This window comes from Lynx rufus, unplaced genomic scaffold, assembly GCF_022079265.1.
Source record: "Lynx rufus isolate CCGP_SWC_20201006 ecotype Redwood Valley unplaced genomic scaffold, mLynRuf1.p SCAF_6, whole genome shotgun sequence".
NCBI classification, from domain to species: Eukaryota; Metazoa; Chordata; class Mammalia; order Carnivora; family Felidae; genus Lynx; species Lynx rufus.
In genome coordinates, this window is record NW_025814878.1 from 110,261,514 (window position 1) to 110,279,590 (window position 18,077).

General features: G+C 50.3%; 1 protein-coding gene across 1 annotated transcript; it reads left to right on the forward strand.

Annotated features, from left to right (window-relative positions):
* The first annotated feature begins 1,275 nt into the window (after positions 1-1,275).
* CCDC167 (coiled-coil domain containing 167) lies at positions 1,276-17,730 on the forward strand. The gene is made up of 4 exons (XM_047101385.1): positions 1,276-1,344; positions 15,399-15,493; positions 15,671-15,723; positions 17,365-17,730. The coding sequence occupies exons 1-4, from the start codon at positions 1,303-1,305 to the stop codon at positions 17,466-17,468; spliced, it is 294 nt and encodes a 97-aa protein (XP_046957341.1). The 5' UTR covers positions 1,276-1,302; the 3' UTR covers positions 17,469-17,730.
* The last annotated feature ends 347 nt before the right edge of the window (positions 17,731-18,077 follow it).

Consider the following 18,077-nt stretch of genomic DNA (forward strand, 5'->3'; position numbering starts at 1 on the left):
ACAATGTTCTTGAGTAAGTTTTTCCTGTGCTGGGTGTTGAGAACTGCTCTAAACAACTGCTCAACAGCCTGCCTCCTGTTCAGACAGGATTTACTATACTTTCCCTCTGTGGGCCTCAGTCAGGCAGCCAGGCGAGATGATATCTCAGGTCCCTTCCAGCTCCATCACTCAATGACTCTATCAAGAAGAGAACAGAGATCTGAAAACATTTTTCCTTTTCCCCCCAGACATTGAGTTGGGGTTATCATTCACACACACAAACACAGGTTCCAGTGGAGAGATAACTAGTCAGAAAGTAAGGAGCTTTGATTCTGGTATCATCCTCTTTGACCCAAAATTCCACTTGTGTGAATTTATCATAAAAAGCTATGTACACAAAGATGTTTGCTTTGGCATTATTTGGAAGTAATGTCTGATAGAAGAATGTCCGATACAAGAATGGTATATACTTACCTGGCAATATATACAGCTATCACAAATGATGATTTGAAAGACATGGGAAAATGTTTATGACTATTTTTGAAATTGCAGTTCAATATCCATTAATGGGCCATGAAAGAAACCTAGAAGGTCTCCTACCACCAACTTTATTTTTTATTTTGTTTGTTTGTTTATTTACTTATTTATTTTTAAGTAGACTTCATGCCCAGCATGGAGCCCAATGTGGGGCTTGAACTCACGACTCTGAGATCAAGACCTGAGCTGAGATCAAGAGTCAGAAGCTTAACCAACCAAGCCACCCAGTCACCTCCCACCAGCTCTTTTTAAAAATGAAATACGGGTGTCTGGGTGCTCAGTGAGTTGAGCATCCAACTCTTTTTCAGCTCAGGTCATGATCCCAGGGTCGTGGGATCAAGCCCCGAGTTGGGTTCTGCCTGAGTGTGGAGGCTGCTTGGGATTCTCTCTCTTTTTCTCTCTCTCTCTCTCAAAAAAAAAAAAAAAAACCAACAAACAAAAACAGAATAAAATGAAATAGAATGGAATGCGGTGAAAAAAGATGCGAAATGGTTTTGAACTAGAAAGAAAAGGAGCAACTCCTTCCCTAGAGGGTGGGCCATTGCTCCTCACGGGCCAATCTAGCCATCCTCTCCACGCCCCTAGCCTGAGACCTCAAATTAGAGGTTGCCCCTCATAAACATGGCCGCCCCAAGCGGGCCACGCCCCTCAATAAGATGGTGACCGCCAGCAGCCCCACGCCCCCCGCCGCCGCCACGGCCAATGAGGGAGAAGCACGATTTTTGCTCATGCGTGGTGCCGCCAGTGGGTGCGTCCAATAATGACTGGGGGATCCCTGCGAGTAACATGACCAAAAAGAAGCGGGAGAATCTGGGCGTCGCTCTAGAGGTGAGGGGAGAAATGGGGGGTGGGCCGGGTCGTTCGTTGCCTTCTCCCCGCGGCGGGGAAGTGGGTCGGCCCGGCTCCAGGTTGGAGGAGGGGTGAGGGGAGAAAGTGAGGGTGACGCGGGTTCGGGCGAGGGACGTGAGGGGCCGTAGAGAGTCCGAGGGGGTGCCCGGAGATGAGGGGCGGGCTGAGGGAAAGGCAAGTTGGAAAGTCCGAGGGGGCACCAGAAGTGAGGGGACCTCCAGGGGGGAAGAGACGTAGGGGTGAAGGGAAAGCCCCAAAGAGGGCGGGACACGGAAATAAGGAGGCCGTAGTGAAAACGTGTAACTGAAGAGGACGTAAAAGGGGCGGGCACTGGGAGGTGAGGGGGACCCCAAAAGCATGCCTGTGGATGAGGGAACCCCGGCAGAAGTGAGGGGGCCCATACCGTTTACTATATTACTAAATGGCTTAAATATCTCCTGAGATAGGAAGTTTTCCCTCTGGGGTGCTGAAGCTTGTAGCTTGAAAATTACTTTGGCGATCTGTGGGATTTTGTAGAGAATTGTGGAATGATGAAGTTCCTCCCAAAGAGCTTAAAAATAATTGACTGCATATGGAAGGGAAAGAAGATTGAGGCATATTGAGCACCTAACTGCTACATGGTACTTCATTTGCGTTCTCAGTCCTCGCTCTGGGCCTGTGAGATTTTTACAGGTGGGGAAACTGAGGTTGCAGATTGAGGCCAGGTCGAAGCAGTGGAGGAGCTGAGAATCAGCACAGGTGATTTGCCCTCTAATGCATCTCGTTTCTTCTGGGTTACAGTTCCCTAGATTACTGTCCCAGTGCAAGAGAGATAGATACAGGGTAATAGTCTTCCTGAACTTACTACCAGTAAGTAGTTCTCAGACTTTAGAATGTATTAAGAATAATTTGTCGAGCCTGTTAAAAATGGAGAGTTGAATCGTCTTCTATCCCGAGTAATTCAGTAGGACTTGGGTGTGTATTTTCAACAAAGAATCTGCTTTTTTTTTTTTTTTTTTTAAGTAGGCTCCATGCCCAATGGTGGCTTGAACTCATGAACCAGAGATTGAAAGCCAAATGCTTTACCAGCTGAACCAGCCAGGCACCCCCAGGAAGCTCCATTTTTAACCAGCTACACACACCCATGCCGATGCAGAAGGTTTTTTATACCACCTCTTGAGAAATACTAGCCTCCGTGGCATGAAAAAAAGGTTGATGGAAATGTGAACCTCCCTCTAGAAGAGAATATGATTGGAAAAATGAGGTAGCACTGTGTGGTGGGAAGAGCATAGACTTTATAACCTGCATTAGGACATAGTAGGCTGCTGTAACAGAAATTCAAAAATTCAGTGGCTTCAGAAAGTTTATTTTTTTCTAATAGGACAGAGCAGGGATTGGCAGATGTTGTCTATAAATGGCCAGATAGTACATTTCTAGGCTTTGTGGGCCGTATGTCTCTGCTGCAACTATAGTTGATCCTAATTATTCATGGATTCTGTCTTTGTGAATTTGCCTTCTTGCTAAAATGTATTCGTGACCCCCAGATCAGTACTTGCAATGCTTTTGCAGTAATTCCTACACAAACTGGTGAAAAATTGGAGTCACCTGAGGCCCAGCTAAGGTCGAACAAAGCAGTGCTCTGCCTTCATATTTCATCTCATGCTGTAAACATGGGTCTTTTTTGTGGTCTGTGTAGTGCCATGTTCTTTGTGTCTCTGTGCTTTTTGTTGGTGATTTTGTTGTTTAAAATGGCCCTCACGTGTAGCACCGAAGTGCTATCTACTTTTCCTAAAGCACAAGAAGGCTGTATTTGCCTTCCAGAGAAAATATATGTTAGATAAGCTTTGTTCAGAGATGAGTTATAGTGCTGTTGGCTCTGAGTTCGATGTTAATGAATCAATAATATATATTAAATAAGGTCTCTAAACAGAAACACAAAAAACAAGGTTTTGTATTGATCAGTTGATAAAACTGTTGTGACCAGAGGCTCACAGGAATCTAACCTGGTTCAGTATTTGCTAATTCATTGTTGGCAGTAACCGTAATAGAACATAACTACCATGAATAAGCATCAACCATGCTTAGGCTGTCTTAGCACAAAAGCAGCCATAGACAATATGTGAATTAATGGGTGTGGCTGTGTTCCAATAAAACTTTATTTATGAAAAAAGGCAGGGACTGTATTTGGCCCCCAGGCCAACAGTTTACCAATCCCTGGTCTAGAGTACCAGGGCAGTAGTGGTTCTGCCATATTCCTCTCATCTTGTGACGCTGCCCTTCTTCAGTGCCTTAATTTCACCTCATGAATGAAACTAAGTCACATCCCGTTGATGTGTCCACTGGCAGGGAAAGAGAGCAGAGGAAGCATAAACATCACTGTCTTAAGAGTCGTGGGCCCAGAGCGCCCACTTTCGGTTGGCAAAGATGCGAGCTAAGACTCCAGAGCTCACCTAACTGTAAGGGGGTGCTGGGAAATGCATTCATTGGCCAGGAGGCCGCATGCCCAGCTACAGCCCCATCACTGTGGAAGAAGGGCCTAGTGTGTTTAGAGAACAGCCTACAGTCTCTGTTGCAGATTGCAGTTTACCTCAAGTGTGGTTTCGAGGCTCACATGAGACCATAATGTGTGAAATGCCTAGCTCACGCCTGGCTCAGGGTGGGTAATCAACAAACAGCGCTCTTACGAGTAGCCTTTGTAGTTCTTTTGCAACCTTCCATCATGGCTTAGGCCCCACATTTGGACTTTAGTTTCCTTTTCTGTGGCATGAAGGCCTTAAACTTAACCGGAGATTAGAAATTCATTGACCGTGATCCCAATACGGATCACAGATGTTTTTGTTTGGCTGACACAGGTTTCTAAAATGTTTCAAATTTGGTGGGCATATGCTCTCCTGGTGTCTTTACTGCTCACGTTCGCCTTTTTTTTTTTTTTTTTTTTAAATCTTGTCGATACTGATTTATTTACATATGTGATCTTGTTCTCTAAGTTTACTTTTTGCTTGGATATTCTAAGATTCCAGATCTGTAACTGTGCACCTTAGGAAAAGCTTGGCATCTGGCTGTCTCCCCACCTGTTCCTCTGTTGCCACCAGCAGATCTGAGTTTTGAATGTGCACTGATATTCAGTAGCAGGGGATATTGTCCTCTTATTAAAAGTCATGTGCTCAGAGCCAGTGAAGTGGTGATTTAATCAAAATGTTTGTTAATCTGACGAGTGCAATAAAACCCCACAAGTGAGTGATCTCAGCACCTGCAAACAGTCTCCACTTGTTGTAATGAAGCAATTACCACTGCCTGCTTGGTGGTTCTCACCCGAAGACTGGCTTGGGCCAGCTGTACTGGGCAGTCACCTCCCAGGACAACCAAGACACCTCCTAGCCGCCTCTGCTTGTGTCTCCTCTTAAGGTCTTTTTGTCCAACCCGTTTGCTACTTTCCAAGATCTCAGAGTTGGAAAAGACTGGCTATGAGTTTTAGCTTCTGAGAGTTAATTCTGCATAATGAGAGAGCATTCAGATGAGATTGATTTTAATGTGTGGAAGGAGGGAAAGGTGGCGTTTCAGTCTAAACTGATAGGATTTTGGCTGAGACAAAACCTGTTTCTGTTTTTTTTTAATGTCTGACAGTAATGAGCTGTTGGTCACTATACTTTTCTTTTGTAGCTACACCGTCCATTCAGGTTGGTGTCTTTAGATGTTTCAACAGCCAGTGGGTCTTAACAGATGTGTGGTGTCCTAGCTGACATCTTAAGGGAGATAACTGGCTTAGATCTGGTCCCCAGTACAAAAATCTGTCAGTTTGGAAACTTTCTGCTACAAGGTACAGGAAACTGACCTATATGGCCTAAGTAAATAGGAATATACTTTTTTCTCTCTAACAAATTTGGAGGTAAATGTCCCCTGGCATTTATTGGTTCAAAAGCTCAGTCAAGGCTGGTATTTCTGCATTCTCTTAGCTATTTCCTCATAGTCACAAGGTAGCTGCCACAGCTCCAGTCATCATATCCAACTTTTAAGTCAGGAAGAAGGATAAAGGAACTACAACACTGTCCCTTTTATCAGCAATGCATAAGCTGTCCCAGGAGTCTTCCAGCTGACTTCTGGAACATCTCATTGGCCAGAACTGGATCATGACCACCCCTAGCTGCAGTGAGTCTGGGAAAGCACCTGTTGAGCTTTTCTAACCTCTGTAATGGAGGTGGGCAGAGGAAGAGGGGTTTGGGAATCAGTGTTGGGTTGGCCAACTAATAATATCTGCTATAGGGAAGGAAAGTTAATGGGAGTCATTAGAATTCACTGGAATCCTTACCAGAAAAAGAGGTCAGGATCACTGAGGAGTAAGGAGAGTTGGTAAATTGAGGGGATAAAATGGCCTACACAGGATGAGCACCAGGAGGAAAGAACCTTGACATTGTAATTACTTGTTCGATGTAAGCCACTGCTGTAAACTCCCAGCAGGCATAGAGGGGCAGAAGCACCAAGTTGTTGGTTTGCAAACAGCCCCCTGACCTGGAGGGCAGAGAGAGACCCAAGAAAGGGGCAGGCCACTCCAGACTGGTAGGTGGCAGGTTTAATAAGCAAGGGAACAGGGGCACCTGGGTGGCTTAGTGGGTTGAGCACCTGATTTGGGTGATCTCGCAGTCCGTGAGTTTGAGCCCTGTGCTGACAGCTCAGAGCCTGGAGCCTGCTTCGGATTCTGTGTCTCCCTCTCTGTCCCACCCCTGCTCACGCTCTCTCTCTCTCTCTTTCTGTCTCTCAAAAATAAATAAAAACATTAAAAAAATTAATAAGCAAGGGAATTCACCTATGAGGCTTGTCCTGGGTGGTGAGTAGACCTCCACACCCGCCTGCCAAATCTTAAGTTTGTATAGAGGCCTTAACTGGGTTCAGTCACGTATGCTGTCCAGATGGTCTCCACAACACATTGGTCTCTCAAGGCTGTGTCCTGGGAACAGTGGGCAGAACGTACATTCCAAGGTCAGGGGAGGGGTGAGGAGCCTCCAATTGCCCTAGTCCTGCGCGCAGGTCAACCTGCCTGCGGTCACGCTCCCTTCATTACCTCCTGCGGCACAAAGGTGAAGACACAGTACTGGGATAGGCTGTGTACAAGGCTAAGGGGAACCTACCGGTTTTCTGAGACAAGGGGAAGAAGCAGCTTAGTGGATCGTCAATATATATTTACTGAATTGGCTTGAGTGGCTGGAGGAAGCACTTGAACCCGCGCCCCTGACGTCTGGGCCCCGTTGAGTGGTTCACTGGTCAGAGGTTAGGAGGCCACGGTGGGGCAGGCAGCTGGACGCCTCCCATCCAGGGGCCGGGAGAGAGGCTCATGGCGTGCGGAGACTGTTCAAGGGCCACTGACCATTAAATGAGCCTCACCTGCTGCCAGGCGCAAGCGACAGGTTGCCGTTGGGCAGGTGATTTCTCTCGGCAGCCCGTGTCTGGCTCCGTTCCACTTGACGGGGGTCAGGAGACTAAAACCTCATTACCTAACACGGCTGGATGTCAGCATGTGTGGAGTGGCTGTTTGCCAGCATCTTAATTAATGAATTCATAAGGCATGGGGTGGATGCCAGTTCTTGAACAGTGCTTTGAGCCTTTCAGCGATGAAGAAGCTTTTGCTAATTTATCAAAAAACATATATTGGGGGAAAAGAAGCGAAAACAAACCCCAAACAGCGTTCTGGCCTGGGGACAGCTGAAGGCCTCAGGTCGGGACTGACGTGGCTCTCCTCGCAGAGCTGCTCAGCACGCCAGAAGGTCTCGCAGGATCTCAGAGCTGCCGTGTGCTTCCGCAGGGCCCCTCGTGATCCTGACCCAGGGTGGGGGGCGATTCTCCAGAGAAATGACAAGCCCTTTGGCTCTCTGCTCTTCCTGGAAGTTGTTTGTTGATTAAAAACTGGGAGGGTTTACTGTCTTCATCTGCTCAGCCTGGGAGAGAAACTTCTGATGATTTGGGGAGCCATGGGTGAGGTTTTTGTTTTCTGAGCCACCTCCACAGAAAAACCCCTTAAGCGGTGTCAGGGTAACCGGCCCTTTGGGGTTTGAGGCTGGTCACCCAGAAAATCGAGGCCCGTGACCCCCATGTGACTTGGCTGTGTGGTCTGACGGCCTCAGATGGAAAGCCCCAGTGCTCTTGCCAGAGACCATCTGTGCAGGTGTTCTGGCCTCTTTACCCATTATAATAAATGTCCCAGGGCCTCCCTGATGTGTGAAAATGATTCCAGAAATCCAGTTCCCGGGCCACTGGGGCTGGAGGCGAAGCCACTGACACCCTCTTCAGGGCTGTAAATTGGCAAGTGAAAAGAAAGGCCTTGCCCCCCACTGGGGAAAGAAGGACTTGTCAGGGCTAACTAGCCCACCTTTTCCTTCTCGAAACTGGGTCTTTTTGTGTGAATTTTGGAGGGTGCTGTGGCAGTTTAGGCCATCTGGGGGAGGGTGCCAGGGATGTTCAAGAAGCCGGAAGGTGGGGGCGGGGGTAATTGCCTTTAACATGAGGACAGGCGCTCTGCTCCTGTCTTACTGTCTCCAAGCAGATTGCAGTCAGGTTCTTCCCTCACCGAGAGTATCTGTTCCGTGGACAGAGACCAAACAAAGCCCTCGTACAAGATTATTCAGAGTAGAGAATCTGTTGAAGCCAGATCAACAAGCTTAGATTGGCTTCGACTGGGATGTGGGATGACTTTGTTCCCCAGAACCCTTCTTCGTCATGAATGTTTTCATGAGGGATTTTGGAGAAAGAGCTTGCAGTATTGGAAGGAGCATAAGCTCTGAAGCAGACAAACTCCGATTCAGATCCCCAATTCTGCCACTTCCCAATTACATGACCTTGCTTAAAATCTCCCCACCGGGAGTTTGCTCCCCTCTACAACAGGGACAGTCCCTTCCTTGCAGAGCTGATGCCGACATCGGTAGCATATACGAAGCCATCTCAGACTGCCTAGCCTGGGGTACAAGGAGCGGAGGTTACGCCCAGGAGCTGAGTGGCTTCGGGCTGGTAGCTCTCTGCTTTCTTCGTTGGGGGTTGGGGGGGGGCAGCTAACAGCACAGACTCCGACTGCCCAGTTCCCCTATGGGTAGCCCTGGACAAATGGCTTCATTTCCATGACCTTAGTTTCCTCATCTGCAAAAGGTGAATACAGGAGATCCCCCTTACCCGTGATGTCAGTTACCTGCGGCCAACTCGGTCTGGAAGCAGATGATCCTCCTCCTGACATATTGTCAAAAGGTGGCAGGCAGGTCAATGCTCCCTTACAAAGCCTGCGTCATTCACTTCTTCATATCATTCTCATCACGTAGGCATTTTGTCATCTCATATCACAGGAAAGGTGAATACAGTACATACGGTAAGATATTTTGAGAAAGAGACTCCATTCACATAACTTTTGTTATAGTTTTACTATTATTGTTAATCTCTTACTGTGCCTAGTTTATAAATTAAACTTTATCATAGGTATGTGCGGATAGGAAAAAACACCATATATGTATATATATAGGGTTCAGTAGTATCTGTGGTTTCAGGCATCCACTGGGGGCCTTGGAGCATGTTCCCAGCAGACAGGGGGGACCACCTCATAGGGTTATCGTAAGCATTCCGTGAGTGAAGTGCTCAGAACAACCTGGAATATAGCTCATGCTATAGAAGTGTTGGCTGCTACTGGTAGTGTGATTTAGTTTTGCATGGACTTTTGGCTTCCAGAAGCTGCTCTGACTCATGCTGTGCCATCTAATACCTTGACACCATGCTCTCTATTAGCAAGTACCTGGCCAGGCAGGTGTGGGATATGCCCCGTGACCACTGTCTGACTTCGGAGGTTAACCTATTCTAGCAATTTCTGTCAGTCACTGGCCAGAAGCTCTTGAGAGCAAGACTGGGAAAACCAGAAATAACTTCCCAAACCAGAAAGTAGAGTGATCTGCATTGTAACCCAGAGCTAAGCCCTGAGGGTGCTTTCTGCCCTTTCCCGGAAGAAAGCCTGGCCCTAGACGGTGGTTTGGGGTAGGCAGGGAGTCACCTCCCAGGCCATCAGGATGCTCATGGGAGCACCATTCAGCCACCTTCAGTAGGAACACCTGCAGCAGGGAAGCGGCGGCCTGTGGCTCAAGCTTGTCAGCAGAATATGAGCTGTGCACAGGGCCCAGCAGCAGCCAGACCTGGGGCTGCTCCCCCACCCCTGTGGGGCCTGACCCGACCAGCGTGCTGGGCAGTTACCCATGCGTGAGCTGGCACCCGGGTTCACCGTCCCCAAAGAGGCTTTATTCAGGGTTTCGATTCCAGGAGGCTCCACGCTGGAGCCTGAAAAAGTGCCTCACGGGATTTCAGACGAATTTTACAGTTTCTCTTAACACAGTGGTTTTATGGCGTTATAGGACCCCAGGGAGACTTCCCGAAAGCTCTGAGAATAAGGTGTTATTCCCCAAGTCAGGTGGCAGAGGGGCTTTTCTTAGCTGGCTCAGGGCTCCTGAACTGCCGGGGCGGCACACAGAGCACACGGCACTCAGTCGCATCTGAAGGGCACTTGAGGAAGAGGCTGCAGGAACTCTGCCCCCAAGGACTGGAAATGAAGAAGCCCTTTCTTCCCTTGGCACCTGCCAACAGGATCAGTGGCCCCACTTGGTCTCTGCTGACCTTGACTGCTGGGCTGACTTCAGATCTTCACCTTGTTGTGCAGGAAACATCCCCCGCTCTGTGGAGAATCCTTGGTCCTAAACTTCTCACTGAGCCTGCTCCTCTGCCCGCTCTCGAAGCCGCCCCCCAGACTCTGGGCTCTGATGCCCCAATCCATGATTGGGGCATCAGAAAGACAGCGGTTCTCATCCTGATGGCCATGGAATCACTTGTGGGCTTTCTTGTTCAAGTACACCCTTCCTGGACCCTGGTTCCAGGACCGCCTCTGGGACCTTCAACTCCTTCCTGTATCCTTCTGCCTCCCTACCTTACATACTTCTTTTTCCCTCCTCCTCTGCATCTTCCTGCCTGGGCTCAGACCCATAGTCCCCATGGTCTGGTCTCGGGGATAAGAACAGACTTTCCTACCAGGACACCCTGCACACTCCCCACCTACTTCTCTGTCCACTGAACTGCCGCACACAGGTTTTCACACCTTCCAGGTCCTCAACTCTGCGTGAAGTGCCAGAGGTCACAGCTAACGGATAGCTCACACCGCCGCCTTTCTGACTTCTGGTGTCCCTTTATATCTGTGCTTCACTGGCTGACCGTCATCTCAAAGACTTACAGTATTCTTTTTCCCTGTATGAAAATGGACACTTGGTCTTCTGAATACAAACGTAATGCATTTTTTAAATGTTTATTTTGAGAGGGAACACACATGCGAGGAGAAGGGCAGAGAGAGAAAATTCCAGGCAGGCGCCTCGCCCAGCACGGAGCCCCACACGGGGTTCAGTCTCACGAATTGTGAGATCATACATGATCTGAGCTGAAATCAGGAGTCAGACACTTAACCACCTCAGCCACCCAGGCGCCCCTTGGTATTTTTTAATGTAATTTTACATCAGTATCCACTCTGTGCTCCCACACTGTGTCTAAATGAGTGCCTTGTCTGAGACCCCCCTGGCTGTTACCACTTTGCCTGTGACAGTCACAGCCAGCAGTGTTGTCCCCTTTAGCTCCAGAAAAGCCTCAGTACCTGAGCTTGCCTCGGGCCAGCCGTGCTCTTCTTGCCAGTTGACCCTATATCGTCCATTGGGCAGGAGTCCTAGGAGACACTATGGCCTCCAGAGTGTAACCTTCTCTTCCTATTTGAGTCAGTCCAGTCTCTTTGACAGTCCCTTTCTTAGTCCCGGGGCTTCACATTCCTGCTCTCGGCTTAACTGGATGCCAGGCCCATGGTGTGGCCAAACACGGTCTCCAACTGCCAGGGTCCGCCTGCCATTTCATGTCTCCTCAGAGGCCCATCTGTGCCCACACCACACCTGAATCTCTTCTGCCCTTAGGCACTGCTCTGGCCTTACCCTTGGGCCCAGCCTCAGCAGGTTGGTGCTGGCTCCAGAGCCCCACGCTTCCAGCTTCATCCTCAGACAGGAACATGAGGTTCCCAGCATGCTGTGTCCTAAGCCAGCGTGGTGGGCCAGCCTTTAGAGGCAGTGCTGTTTTGATGGTCTGTGCTGCAGGCCCCCCCTCCCCCACCGAACCCCGCCACAGACCCAGAGGATGGCCATATCCCAGCTAGAGGGTCTCCCCTTCCCAGTGCTGCCAGCCAGTGAGGAGTGGAGATTCCTCTCCATCACACACCCCACCCACTTCTGTCTCCTCCTCTTACTCTCACCTCACATTAACTCACTTTCCTTTTTGTTCTCCGAAGATCCAGTGAAAGCCATTCTCTGCTAATAGCGATAGCACACACTTCTTTAACTTTTAGGCACTATTCTAAGCACCTTACATGTATTGCCTCTTATTCTGACAACAGCTTTTTTTGAAATATGAAACATTAACTTTGTTTTGCACATGAATAATAGGTGCAGAATTAAGGAAGTCCTTTAGAGGGCAAGTGAGCAGTCAGCTGAGGCACCTGATCACAGCCCACACTCCTTACCACGACACTTTTCAGGAACCACAATTTCAGGTTTCTGGGCACTTGGGCTCCCAACTGCTTGTCCAGCTCTGACCCTATGTTTCTAGAATCTGCTTGACATTCATCTCTTTACTCTGGTCCTAACCCTGTTGTCCTCTCTCTTGTCCTGGCTGTATTGTCCTCTGTTGCCTTTAGCCTGGCAGCAGAGAGAAAGCTAACCAAGGATTATAGATTTGCACTGGGGAACCTGCAAGGTGAATAATCCACCTTGAGAGTGTCATTGTGAGTTGACTGAAAACCCAATGAGAGGCTTCCTTTAAGGCCCACTTTCTAGGTCCTCTCCCCGACTTCTGGGCCCATCTTGAGTCAGTCCCACTCTGTAGCCACCACTCCTGACCCCAGTCATAACTAAAAGCTGCGTCCTGACCTTCCCTCCCTGCCTTCTCTGCAGCCAGGTCACCCTGGATCTTTGCACCCATTATCAAGCTGCTTGAAAGCTGCCTCCTGCTTCAGCAAATGCTGCAGGGTGGTTGCCAGCAGAGTCACCTTCTGAGGACAGGTTTGTGGCCTACTGAAGAGCTTCCTGACAGTCTCAGCCTCCCCTCACTCGGCCCACATCAAGCAGCTGGGTTATAAAAAAAAAAGGGGGGGAACTTGCTATTTAGAAGGGAATCAGAGAGAGCTGTCAGCAGGACATAAATATTCATAGAGGGAGGTTAGAACTTGAGTCCCTAAAACCTTGATTTGTGTTCGTCCATTTAAGCCTCATTAAAAAGTGGTAAATGAAAGTGGGGATATTCAGTGGAACTGCAGATAAATTGGGCTTGTTCAGATAAAGGCCTCCTACTGCCAGCTCCACACGCCCTGCCCAGAGCACGACAGCAGATTGGCTTGGCCACTTGTGGTTTGCCAACCTCAATTTAAAGATTTTGCTTAGCGTGAGTTCCCGGTCTTGTTCTGGGCCAATTACCACTTGTTTGGGCACCCGGTAGCCTTCCAGAGATGTTTAGGCGTGGAAATACCGAGCCTGCTTGGGGACATTTGAACCAGGACTTGGCCCAAGGAGTGGCAGGAAGACATCTGACGCAAGAGTGAGCTCTAAGGGATGGTTTCAGGCTCTAGTTTCTACATGAGGCCTAGATCTATCTGTAGCCCCTCGGCCCCATCCACGTTCAACTGCAGTCCTTCCTCCGTGGCTACAAACACAAAGACTGCAGCAGGACAGGCTTTGTGGTGATCACAAAGGGGAAGCAGACGGCCCCCATTCTAGGATAGGAGCTACAAAGTCAGGCATCCTTAGGAGCCGGGCAGTCACACTTGCAAGTGGAATGGGCCAGTCTGGGCTAGACTTGATCCCTGGGCTACAAGTTTACAACATCTGCCCTAGGGGTTCCCAGAGTATAGGAAGGTAAGGTTTAGACACCCGTAGCTGGGATGACATCGTGTGCAGTCAGCCTTAGGAGAGCCAAGGGAAGGAAGCGATACCTCTCCAGTCAAGGGTAGCAGAGAAGGCCTGTGGAGGAGGTAGCACTTCAAGAACTAAGCTTTGGGACCTAGCGTGGAATTTGGTGCCCTGATTGTGGTTTGCACACCATGGGATGGAAACAGCAAGTCTCAGGGCCCCAGGAGCTGGGCTGTGTGTGTTGAGGGTGCTGCTGGAAGAGGGGGCTGCATGGTGGCCTACACCACCTGCTGTTCTCGTTCAGCTCCACTGACCACCACGTCACGCTCTTGCTGTTCCGAGCCTGACTGCCCAGTGCTTATTTCCCTGTAGTGCAGGTTCCAGGACAGCCTTCGGCCTCCCAAGGCACAGTCCCCAGCTCGTGGCTGGGGCTGTTCCCCAGGACAGTCCTTCCTTTGGTGCCCATTAGCAGAGAAATGACACAATTAACCAGGCAATCAACTCAGGGCTCTTCAGTTGCTGCCTCCCACAGGGCCTTGCCTCTGGAGCTGCAGTTGGCAGGTGGCTGAGGCTGTAGGGAAGGGAATAGATGGTATGTCTAGAGCTAGGCGTTGGGACAAGGCAAAGTGGCTGACCCAGAGGTGGCTGGGATGGGTGCTGGCCAGGGAGAGGGGCAGAAGGCTTCAAGTGCATCTCTCCTAACACAGGCCTCAGAACACCTGCCTGGGACTCTTGTAATCATTGATCACTGTCTCTGCAGGGGCCTCTCCAGGAGGAACTGGATAGAGAACTGGCTGAGACCAGTTAAGGAGAGGGGTGCTCCAGTCTGACTCCTCGAAAAAGTCCTTCCCTTTGGGGATCCCAGCCTCCCATATAGAGGTCATATTTGCTATCCCTCTCCAGGGATGTGATGGAAAATTGAGCATCATGGGGCCCCAGGCACTATTCAGTCACCTGCCACTGAGGGACACTGGGCCCTCTGAATCTTCCCACCCACCGAAATCTAGGCTGCCTCCAGCAGGGCAGACGTACAGGAACAGACCTGGGCCCAGAGAGGTGGCAGATTAGACACCTGGAGACAGATGGACAGAGATGAACTTTCAAAGCCACATACATGATACCAGGAATCAGGCTTGAACGATCCAGTCCAGTATTTTAGAAAACATTTTCCTACAACTCACATTATCTCCCCAAGAACATGACTCTGGGGGCGCCTGGGTGGCGCAGTCGGTTGGGCGTCCGACATCAGCCAGGTCACGATCTCGCGGTCCGTGAGTTCGAGCCCCGCGTCGGGCTCTGGGCTGATGGCTCGGAGCCTGGAGCCTGTTTCCGATTCTGTGTCTCCCTCTCTCTCTGCCCCTCCCCCGTTCATGCTCTGTCTCTCTCTGTCCCAAAAATAAAAAAAAAAAAAAAAAAAAAAGAACATGACTCTGAAACTATAATAAATTAAAAAAAAAAGGGGGGGGGGACTGATACCTTTGTCAGCCAGCCTTTGAGGAGCTTAGCTACTTTGCCCCACAAGCTATAGCTACCTTGATGATAGGCAATGTTTTTGCACAAGAACCAAGTCAGAAACAAGTTTTTGAGCTGTGTTTTTTTTACAGTCCGTGATTTTTATTGATTCTCATGGGAAAATATATATATATTCTTACAACTTAAAACTACCTTAAGTGTGTCAACGCAAGAAATACCTCTGCTTCTTGGCCTGTGTATGTCTAACCCCCATCCCTCGTGTGTGTGGAGTGCTGGGGAAAGGCAGGGCCTCCCATAGCAGTGCCTTGTTCCCTCCTAGACCAGGACTGTCTCAGGTCACTCCTGCTGTCAGCCTGGCCGGCATGCGTCCTGGGAAGACAGGGAGATTGCTTCTGACGGCCCCCAACCCATGCCTGGTCCAGAGAAGCAGGGCAACTGTGGGAACTGCACCACACCCATAGCTGTCTGCAGTGGGGCTCAGGCTGTACTGTGTGGAGGTAGAGGGCGGCAAAACAAAGATGCTGGGGGGACGGGGTACTGTCCAGGAAGACTCCTAGAGGCCCCTTCCTCCCTATCCGAGGACCCCAACTGTTTTGAAAGTTAAAAGGCTCTGTCACCCATCTCTATCTGCCCATGTGCTGTGTGTTTCAGATCGATGGGCTGGAGGAGAAGCTGTCACAGTGTCGGAAAGACCTGGAAGCTGTAAACTCCAGGCTCTGTGGGACGGACCTGAGCCCAGAGGCCAGGTAAGGCATCTGCCCTTGGCCCCTCATTCTCATCCTGGGGACCTGGCCCTGAGCTTCCATTTGCCCTACTCCTTGCCGCTGGAGATTTGGGCTCCTTGTCCATCATGCCCCGGTGTGCCAGCTGCCCCTCAGATGGGAAGGAAAAAGGCTTGAGCCATAATACTCCTCCCCTTACAGGAAGTCTCTGGAGAAGGAGAAAAACAGCCTGATGAACAAAGCCTCTAACTATGGTAAGAAAGTTCCCTTCCTGTACCAGCCCCATCCTCCAGGCCCAGGGAGCCCACCGGGTGATGGGGATCGAGAGGGTTCTTTGGGAGGGAGCCATCCCCCCCTGCCCCTCCACCGAGGCTGTAGGAACCCACTGTAGGCCCAGCAGCCTGGAAGGAGAGCAGGTTTGTTTCTTTGTTCCAGGGGAGATGGAGAGGCCTACGGGCCTCTTCTTCCTCTGTGGGATGAAGGGGAATGGCTGTAGTCAGGTCCAGAAGAGACTCTCATATCCACCCAGACTTGGGACATCTGTTCTCCGACCACCCCCCCCCCCCTTCCCCTCCATTCCATCCCAGGATGAACCTCCCACTTGGGCAGCAGGAAGGGCTACTGTGGGTGGAGCAATGCTGCCACCTTCTGGGCACTGGGGGCAGAGCCAGGTAGAACCAGGTAGGGTGCAGAGCGGGAGGGTGGCTGGTACCACCCCGACCCCCACCCTGCCCCAGCCAACCTCAGAGGAACATGGTCTACAGAGGCTCATCAGACTTCTCTGTTCTGTCCTCCCCGAGAGACCAGACCTGGCCAAGAATCAGCCCCAGAACAGTCCAGGTGACAGGGAACCTCCCAGAGGGACCAGTTTGAATCAACACTGTAAGCACATACACACCCCTGCATGGGCCCCAATCTCAGTCTGGCCTGCCCAGCGCTGATTTACAGGTACATACCCACTCTTTTATACAAGTAGGGGTGGGATATCCATTTTGCCTCAAGCCCAGCAATTTTTTTTTTAATGTTTATTTTTGAGAGAGAGTGAGCCGGGGAAGGGCAGAGAAAGGAAGACAGAGGATCTGAAGCCGGCTCTGCGCTAACAGCGCAGGATGCAGAGCTTGAACTCACAAACTGTGAAATCATGACCTGAGCCGAAGTCAGACACTTAACCGAACTACCCAGGTGCTCCTTAAGCCTAGCAATTTTTACAGCCGCAGCATCAACCCCATTTCCCTGAGAGGTACGGTACCTCAGTACCACCCACCTGCATGTCACACGAGGGGATGAATGGATTCAGTGTGGCCATAGGACTGGCCTCCTCTAGAGGCGAGCCCAACCACCTTGTGGGTACAAACTGCTTTCTCTTAGTGTCCCTGGTTCCTGCTTAGCTGGGTGTCCAGCAGGGGGCAGGACTGGAAGCCCTGATGGTGTGGCCCCACCCTGTACCCGCTCCAGCGTCAGGCCCCAAAAGTCCCAGCTCCCCCGAGTCTCTAGTTGACCAGATGAGAACACCTGAAAGGATGAGCACCACGTAGCCCCCACCCCCAGCCCAAAGGACTCACCTGGTGATGCCATGCCAACACCTAGCTTGGCTTTCAGGTGTGGCCTTTTTGATAACCCCCTCACATACTCCATCCTCAACTTTCACTGCGTTTGAAGAGAAACGGCTGAGCAGCATTGCGTGGTGGGATTCCTTTGGGCCAGGATCTGTAGCCAAAAGGTTGTGAGAATCTGGGCAGATCAAGGACAGTCATTTTTATAGATAAGGAAGTGGAGAAGCTGGGAAGGAACACGTCTGCCCCTCAGAGTAATGTATGTGCCCATTTGTGAGAAAAGCAGACAGAGGAGAGTAGCATATGAGCCCAAACTACCTGTTCACTCCTGTTTCCTCCCAGAGAAGGAGTTAAAGTTGCTTCGGCAGGAGAACCGGAAGAACATGCTGCTCTCTGTGGCCATCTTTATTCTCCTGACCCTCATCTACACCTACTGGACCATGTGAGCCTGAGACTTCTCCACAGCACGGGGTTCCTCCTTGGCCCCCTGGTCACAACCAAGCAGGCCCTTCAAGCCTCAAGACAACCAAGGTACAGGCGCATTTCTCCCCGACCCCGACACTGGATCAGGGCTGCCAGCCCAGCCCCTCTTCACTCCTGGTCCTGCTGTGGGGCCTGGGTCTCCAGAAGGACTTTGTGCTGATTCCCCTCTCAGCCCAAGGGAGAGGCAATAAAGAACAGCCAGGCTGCTTCTGTCTGCTGAGTAAATGTCATGGTCTGACTGCAGCTGGAGGGCAGTGGGGGTGGCACTCGGGAATCAAGGAAGAAAAGATGTTCAAGGGGAAGTGTTCAGCTTAGAACTCAGAAGGGAGGGGGAAGGCAGGGCTGCGAAGGTGAGTCCCCAGCTTAAGTGGGGAATAAGGAGACAGGAGGAAGCATGTAAAAGCCAAAACTATTCTGGGAGCCATTTCCAGGGCTTAGGCCTTACACTACCAGTCCACCGTGCCCACCAAACACACTTTCTTGCCCTCCAGTCAGGGTCACTGCCTGTAATTATGACATGAAAAAAAAAAACACACGCCATGCAGCAAAGGGTGACCAGGGAAGTGGTCATG

What these genes read in the sequence shown, in the direction of transcription:
- CCDC167 (XM_047101385.1), top strand. Translation starts at nt 1,303, where the DNA reads ATGACCAAAAAGAAGCGGGAGAATCTGGGCGTCGCTCTAGAG. An exon ending in ATCTGGGCGTCGCTCTAGAG is followed by an intron (nt 1,345 to 15,398) that starts GTGAGGGGAGAA and finishes TGTGTGTTTCAG; the next exon opens with ATCGATGGGCTGGAGGAGAA. An exon ending in GACCTGAGCCCAGAGGCCAG is followed by an intron (nt 15,494 to 15,670) that starts GTAAGGCATCTG and finishes CTCCCCTTACAG; the next exon opens with GAAGTCTCTGGAGAAGGAGA.